General features: G+C 49.3%; 1 protein-coding gene across 2 annotated transcripts; it reads right to left on the bottom strand.

Annotated features, from left to right (window-relative positions):
• Window positions 1-1,290: 1,290 nt before the first annotated feature.
• On the bottom strand, window positions 1,291-7,507 carry SMPDL3B (sphingomyelin phosphodiesterase acid like 3B). 2 transcript variants are annotated; one of them, XM_035312881.1, is made up of 8 exons: window positions 7,484-7,507; window positions 7,077-7,403; window positions 5,518-5,615; window positions 4,823-4,966; window positions 4,063-4,235; window positions 3,732-3,912; window positions 2,974-3,107; window positions 1,291-1,859 (listed from the first exon to the last, which is right to left on the bottom strand). In XM_035312881.1, the coding sequence occupies exons 2-8, from the start codon at window positions 7,388-7,390 to the stop codon at window positions 1,479-1,481; spliced, it is 1,425 nt and encodes a 474-aa protein (XP_035168772.1). In that variant the 5' UTR covers window positions 7,391-7,403; window positions 7,484-7,507; the 3' UTR covers window positions 1,291-1,478. The 2 variants fall into 2 exon arrangements, with proteins under 2 accessions (XP_035168772.1, XP_035168771.1); XM_035312880.1 differs by having other exon boundaries at window positions 7,077-7,491.
• Between the last annotated feature and the right edge of the window lie 252 nt (window positions 7,508-7,759).

Here is a 7,759-nt window from a genome sequence, read left to right as displayed (position 1 = left end):
GCCCCCGGCCCCGCTCCCCGCCCGGCCCGGCTCCGGCGCCCGCCCCGTCCCGGAAGCTCCGAGCCCGGCCCCTGAGGCCCAGGGCAGGCCCTGAAAGGCGGCTTCTTGGCCCTGCTTCTCCCCCCGTGAAAAAGAAGCCCAGCCTTGACAGACCGATCAGTGCTCGGCGGCACATTTTTATTTCTCCATGAAGATTTTATTCATCCCCCCACTTAATCCGTACACAGCAGCTGATTTACAGTAGGCTTGTCACTGGGACCCTTTCACGTACCAGCAGCACTTGCCCCGAGCACAGCCCAGGGGAGCTGTTCCCCCCAAGCCCAGCCCTGCAGGCACTTCTGCTGCCTCCCGGTGCTGCGGCCACGGCTGCTTTCCCCCTTCCACTCCTCCCGCCCACTTCGGGAAGCTGCAAAACAGATCATGGGACAGACAGAAATCAGAGCAGCGGGTCTGAAGTACTGACACTTGCAATCCTGGTACAAACAGCAAGATGATTTTCAGGACACAGCAAAACCTAGAAATGCTCGCAGTCCACTACACTAGCGTTCCCTTTCAGATCCTGCAGGGCCAGGAGCAGGAGGGCAGATGGGGGCCCAGGCCATTACAAGGACTCCAACACCAAATCAGCTGTCCCAGGACTGGCTGGAAGCACCATGACCATCCCAACGGTCTGCTAGAGACAATGAGAGTATTTCTTCACTGGCTCATCCACCTGTACTTTGAGGGTCCAGAATTACTTTGTATTTGTTCCTTTGTGGTTCTCACAGGAGTTGAGCAAAGCCAAAACCTGGCAAATTACCAAATCATTAAGTATTTCTTAACAGTCAAGGTCAGTTTGCTTTGCCCAGCTGAAGTTAGAAAATAAGTGTATGAGAGTTAAGAGAACATAGAAGGTGCTTGGAAAAAAGAAAGATAAAATCAAGCTTATATTGGAACCATATCTGGGACACTGACACATGAATGTCATGGCCTAAACTTGTTTCAAATTCATACACTGTAAAAAGAAGCAATAACCCCACCTGGCTTTGCTCACAAACTAGAGGGAAAGCTGCTGCTGTACATGGCCACCAAAGCTTTTCAGGCCACCAGTTCTGCCATCTTTTCAAAAGAGGAGTGAGTGCCAAAATGAAGAATTCAGCTGGCAGCAGGCTCCTCAGAAGCATGTGGCAGCTCACAGTTCTCATACATTCGGAAGGTTAAACTGTATGGGGAGGCCTGGACCTCATCTGATTTCTGCAACTACCTCAGAAGTCGCAGCGGAAGGAAGATAAACTCTCTGATGCAGGTCAGTCTGTTACAAAAAGGCAAATAGCAATCACTGATTCATTGAGCCTTTCTAGAAGTAGTCTAATCAACATCATAGAACTTTTACTAAAAGACGCTGATTTTTTCTTAGTTTCCAAATAAGTTCTCAATTCCAAAAGCATTCACAATTGCTAATTCACTGTGAAACTGTCCTCTCCTCATTCATTCTTGATCTAAGTCATGAGACTGCTTGCTGGGGGCTGAAGAGCCCCTAAAAGCAAGCAGAGTAATAAAAGGCAAACACTGGTGATGGCAGTAGTAGAGCTGTTGGCTTTAACACACTCATCATATCTTATAAAATCAATTTCCCTGATGGCACAAACATGGTCAACACGGCAGTCCTCCCCACACAGGTCGAGGTCATATTTGACAGAATTAAATTCATAATATTGCTGTAGGTACTTTGCATCCGTTGATATCCTCTCCAGCACTGTCTGCATGGAGTGTGCAGAGCCATCTGGGATTTGGAAGGCTTTCGTCAGCCTATACTCTTCCTCCCATATTGGGCCCATCATGTTGGCATGTGTTAAGTTCAAGTAGTAAGTCACCACATCCTGCAGAGTGAGAAAAACAGAACAAAGAGAAATGAGGAGAGGATCAGCCCTTGAGTGACACGTTTGTCTAGGATGCTATCAGCCCCTTCTCCCAGATGCCAGTGTGTAACAGAGTGAAGCATATTCACAGATTGGCAGCAAGTAACACATCTCCCAGCCCAGTGAGGGGCAAACCATCTCCCAGCAGGGGCTTTCTATCAAGATGTCAACCTGGGGACAGACGATGCAGGCGAGAGCCTCCAGAACACACAACAAAAGCAGCACTATCCCATTCACTGTTTCATAAGCAATGAAGGGATGGCCTTATCTGTCTGATTTTTATCTCCAAACATCAGGAATGTTGTGCCTGGCCTACGTTAAAATCACTCTGGTATATATCATCAACACATTTCGCTGGCAGAGCTGAAGCCTGGAGTAGTGCAACTTGCTAAATGCAATTATTTTCTCAAACATGAGCAATTTAAAGAATAAAGTTTTTCAAAAGTTCTGTTCTCAGTCTCTTGCCCTTTTCCTCTCTGCTTCACTAGCTCCCTTGCCTTATGCAGTGTGTTTCAGGACAGACAAGAATACATTTCTTATCCTAAAAACATATGCAGAGCTACTTTAACCCATTGCAAAGAAAGGCACTAAACACCATTCACAAGTAAGAGACAAATCAAACAGAAGCAGACACTACAATTCACCTAAATTCAGATCCCATTATAAATGAATCAATTCAGCAGTTAGGGGAGACCCAAATAAGCTTCTAGACAGTTCATATTTTTATGAGGGGGTCCAACAAGTCTGTCAGTTCCCAAAGAGAAGTCCTACAATCCATATTGCCTGCATGGTAAAGCAAGTATCAAAGGAGACTATCTAAAGGCACTAAGAACATAGCAAAGTCTGTCGTGCGCTGGCCTGGAATGCATCCCCTGGACCAGCTGAATGTGGTCACCTTGCCTTCACTCACTGATGCTCTTACTAAAACTTTGTGCTAGCTACGAGACTGAAGTATCTGGTTAGACGTTGTCTCCAGCAAAGCCTCTTCTGTTCTGTAGTTCTGCCTGTTTAAACCACAGGGAGGAATTAAAATACCCTTCTAAGCTGCAGTGCAATGTACTAAGGGATCCCCTACCTGCACTTGAAGTGTGTTGGGATCATAGTCAATCACCCGGATGCCAGGGTTGTTGGCTCCATTGTTCACTCCAGGTAATGTTGTTTTCCAGGGAGTCACTCCAGGGGCCAAGAACATGACATTGATTGGAGAACCTTAATGAAAAGGCAAAACAAATCATGAATGTGAGACCCCAGCTTGTATGAGACACTGTGAGCAGTGAGCATCTCAGGAACAGATCATCCTGCAAACAGCTTTGTCACCAGCCCTGGTTCCAACAGTGTGTGCCTAAAGACCAGCACGTTGAACAGCATGAGGAATTGAACATGAGACTGCTGCAACTAAGAAGAGGCTTTCCACATCTGTAGAAGACTCTTCTGGTGAAGGGTGCACATGAGAACCACACTCAAAGGACACCCAGCGCACTACCCACAAACCTAATGCAAAGGTTCGTAATTGCTCCCTTATGTCTCAGCTAATGTCCAAAGCCCATCGATATGGAGTAAGATCAACAGCATGGCATTGAGGGGAAACTACACATTTTAAGGGGAAACAGGGAGGAGAGCAGGAGCTACAGGATGGAGGTAGGGATCATGGCCATCATCGTGTTTTGTTGACCAAAGCATTTTTCAAAATTCTTTAGAAAATAAGATAAAAACAAGCTTCTTCTGGCTTCCCAGCTACATTTGGCTAGCAGTCACTGAAAATTCCCATGTATAGTGATTTTATTTGGGTTGGCAGAGATACCATGCAAAGATGTGGGTGACCAGAACCAGTACCTGTATCACTGTAAAACATCCGAAAGCTGTCTGTGTGATGGTGTCCAAAAAACTGGGCAGCAATCACTCTGTGGTGCTTCTGCACAATTTTCAAATATCGTTTATTAAAATCACTCCGGAACCAGGGCTTGCCTCGTTTCTTCTCGAAGAAACCAGGAGGGACGTGCCCCACAATGTAGACCTACAAAAGTGAACAGCCACACTCAACGCAGAGCCCATACTTCCTACAGAGCACTGGCTGGCGGTGACTGCACAGAGGGGAGATCAGGGGCAAGAAGAGCTTCCATGCTGGGAGAAGCCCTCTGTGTTGTTTGTTTGTTTATTTTAATACCATTTCTTCTGCTTTAGAGGCATTGGTCAGCGTTTCTTCCAGCCACTGGAACTGCCCTCCAGGATCTTCCTTGCCAGCTGTCTCACTATTCTGATCATAGTACAGATTGGTATTGAGAACAATCATTCGCCCCCTTGTATTTGGGCTGGGCAGCTTCTCACTGTAGAAGGCTCCTGCAAAATGCAACCATCAGGGAAGGAGCTGGAGGTCTGGTCCAGTTGGCTATCATGACCCCAGATCCCTGTGTTTCCACCTCTCTTAGCTCTCTTTGTCAATAGCCACAGCAGAGTCACTGGACAAGACGCCAACAGTGCTCTGACCAGTACAAGTTGGGTACTTGGTGTGACTCTTCCCTATGCATCTCTTGCCTCTCTTAGGCCTCTCAAGGTGAAGGTAGATGCTGCACAAGGACAATGTGCAGGAGCAGGAGCTGGGCAGTGTAGAGAGCCACAGCACTGGCCTGTACTAGCAGCTTTCTTAGAACACATTTCCCCCCCCTCTTCCCCCCAACAAAGCTTACCACTGTGCATCCTCTGCAGGGATATTTGCCAGTAACTCAAAGAAAGCAGGAGAGATTAAAGCATAAAGAAATTTCTTTTCTCACATGCAGTAGAACTCAGTGCTAGAAATCAGCATTAAATTGCACCCTTTCACTGAAAATACTGTTGCTCTGAACATAAAAGAAGGGAAAGTGACTTGTATTCTCCAAACCAGATCCAGTTCTCCAGAGTGCTGCCAATACGAGCCAGTGGTGCTATACCTGCTCTGAACCGAGGAACAGAAGCTTCATTCAACCAGGGACGCCACATTTCAGCTGTTTGGTTGTAGATCCTGTGCCCCTTTCCTGGAAACTGATTCTTGGGGTGGAAGTCATGATTGCCCATAGCCGCATAGACTTTAGTATCTAGAGACAGAGAAAAGGAGGCACAGAGAGTCCATGCTTGTTTCAGAGTTCACCCCCATCAAAGCTCTTCAAAGCACTTGCAGTCTCAGAAAGAATAGCATGGCTTGAGAGCTTTATAAGAACATTATCACCCACACTACAGACACATGGTAGCATTGACAGGATGCAATGCTGCAAAGACAATCCCTCCTTGGAGCAAGCCACCCAAAGACATGGCTTTACAGATGAATCAATGAGCTCTCACCATTAGTAACACTCCTTCCCCCACTGTCAAGACAGATAAAATAAAAAGATTTTTGCAAGCTTTTTTGTCTTAATGAGTGATTACAGAAACTTTTTTTCCTCTCTTCGGTGTTAACCAGAATGCATCAGGTGCCTCAATTCAGACATGCCTCACTCTATACAGCAGCTAACAAGAGGACAAAGGAGTCTTATCGCCCACAGTCTTTCTGGACCCTCCCCCTTCCCTATTCTGTCATTGCTCCAAAACCGGTAAGTACTTCCCATGAAACTCTGTACTTCTCTCCCTTTTTCTTTCCCTCAAGTCCTACCTGGAAATACCTGTTTTATCAGAGAGGTCAGATTTTCAATTATGTGCAGAACCTTTTCTTCTCCAAGACTCTCGTTGGGGACATGAGGAGTATCATCTCTGGAAAAACAGAAACAGCATGGTCAATGCCTTTGTCTAGCAAGACATATGCTTAAAGTGATAAGCAAGGCAGAGAACTTGCACTTGTGCCCTCTGTTTTCTTTTTGTCTCTTAGAAGATAAAGTCAGAGGTTTTTGCGGGTAGGAATCAGCACTATGCTGTCCAGCCACAGCACTGAAGGAGTTTCAGGGAATCAAAGTGAAAACTTGCTCCACGTTATTATACCTTGAAAAACCTATACACAAGCATAAGAAATGGAGGCTCACTCTACTTCAGAACATTTAATAGATGCTACAGCTGATCGGAGATCATAAAAGAGAAAGCATTTTGCAATCTCGGGTCAAAATTTGATTAGCAATAGGGAAAAAAATCTGTACTCAAGATAACAGCAGGATAACAACTCTTTCAGTGAAAATGAAACAAATGGATGCCTTCATTAAGGCAGCAATCATTGAGATCTGCCTCCAAAAATCTGGCAGACACACACTTCACTATTTTCACTAATATGCTTATGGCATTTGCAGATGATGCTGGGCTATCAAGGATTACAAGCCCATGAGAGGGAAAGATCAAAGCTCAAAACAATGTCAAAGAACTGGGGGAAATTGTCTCTTATTTTGATTTTTTTCTTTTTAATTATAAAGACCAATGACATAACTATTTCCAAGTAGGAACAATCTTCCGCACACATATAAAGCAGGAACAATGAATTTAGCAACTGCACTGTAAATCAGGACAGTCTGAAGAAATGCCACAAGCTGTTTTCCAGCCTTCTTCTCCTGACGCCTCTAACAGGCAGGGTTTTGGGCACCAACACAAACAGCACATCCCATACCTGCAAGTTTTTCAGGTATTCACGCTCTGTGTGAAGTCAGCCAGAGCTGGCAACAATTTAAAGGAAAATAAAGGGATGGTGAATTGCAATGCCTTCCCTTCGTTTACTTAGCTTCTCACTGATGGGTCTGCTGGGAGCACAGCTCCCATCGAGAGGCCTTCTCACTGCCACCCCTCAGCTTTGCTCAGCTCTGCTCCAAGCCTCCATTTTACATTGTAAGACAAGTCCAGATCTCACCTCTCCGAAATGGTTACCACACAGGCAGCCCCACGTTTGCCAAAAACCCTTCACGCCCGGGTCCTCCGGCTCCCCGGTCTCTGCTAAAGGCTGCCATCCAAGCCCTGGCGACCCTCGAAGCAGGCGGGATCAAGCCATAACCCCAGAGCACGAACACCCACAGAACTGGCACTGCCGATTCCTCGAGGATCTGATGGTTTCCTCTCACCGCTGAAGCTCCCTAAACGCCTAAACGCGCAGACACGAGCGGTCAGCTCCCCCAGTTTCAGAGAAAAAAAGAAACGGAGAACGGGCGAGCCCAAGGAGCCGGGGGCGCATCGCTTCCACCCGCACGGCTTTACGGCCGCTGCCACCGGGCAGGGGATGCGGCCGCGGCGCCCAGCCCTCACCCGGTCCACAGCACGAAGTCCGGCCGCCGCAGGAGGCCGCGCATGGCGAAGACGGAGGAGTTGAGCAGGCGCCAGGGCGCGTCGCACAGGTAGCTGCCCCACGGCCCAGCGCCCGGCCCGGCCTGCGCGCCGCCCGAGGGGCAGCCCCGCCCGGCCGCCGCCGCCGCCTCGTACTCGGGGTCCCAGTGCAGGTCCGTGACGTGCCAGAAGCGCCCCGACGCCGCTCGGGGCCGCCGGCCGGGCGGCGGGGCGCGGTCCCTCCGCTCACCTGCCAGGGCCAGCGGCCACAGCAGGAGGAGCACGGCCGCCTTCATGCCGGCCAGCAGCTGCCGTGCCGAGCCGTGCCCTGCCGAACCGGGCAGAGACGTGCCCTGCCGTGACGAGCCGTACCCTGCCCAGCCGAGCAGTGCCGTGCCCTGCCGAGCCGAGCCGAGCCGAGCCAAGCCGGGCCAAGCCCAGCCCAGCCCGCCGCCGGCGAGCCGCCCCCTCGCAGCATCGCGCACCTCGGCACGGCCGGGCAGCGCCAGCACTTAACGTGGCGCCGCTAGACTCCCTGCGGCGTCCTCCCATTGGAAGGAGCCGGAAGAAGGCAAATTACGATTGGCTGCCGGCCGACGCAGCGGGCCCACGGATTGGGCACGAGGAGGGGCGGTGCGCGCGGGCTGGCGGGCACCCGCCATCCG

The sequence above is a fragment of the Oxyura jamaicensis genome (genome assembly GCF_011077185.1).
Source record: "Oxyura jamaicensis isolate SHBP4307 breed ruddy duck chromosome 23 unlocalized genomic scaffold, BPBGC_Ojam_1.0 oxy23_random_OJ67474, whole genome shotgun sequence".
NCBI classification, from domain to species: Eukaryota; Metazoa; Chordata; class Aves; order Anseriformes; family Anatidae; genus Oxyura; species Oxyura jamaicensis.
This window is presented reverse-complemented; position numbering and strand designations above follow the sequence as displayed.

Bases quoted from the DNA above. Each gene is read 5' to 3' on its own strand.
- SMPDL3B (XM_035312881.1), bottom strand. From the start codon at position 7,390: ATGAAGGCGGCCGTGCTCCTCCTGCTGTGGCCGCTGGCCCTGGCAGGT. The intron at 4,967-5,517 runs GTAGGACTTGAG...CTCTGTCTCTAG, and splicing joins GATAAAACAGGTATTTCCAG to ATACTAAAGTCTATGCGGCT. The intron at 4,236-4,822 runs GTATAGCACCAC...TGCATTTTGCAG, and splicing joins TGTTCCTCGGTTCAGAGCAG to GAGCCTTCTACAGTGAGAAG.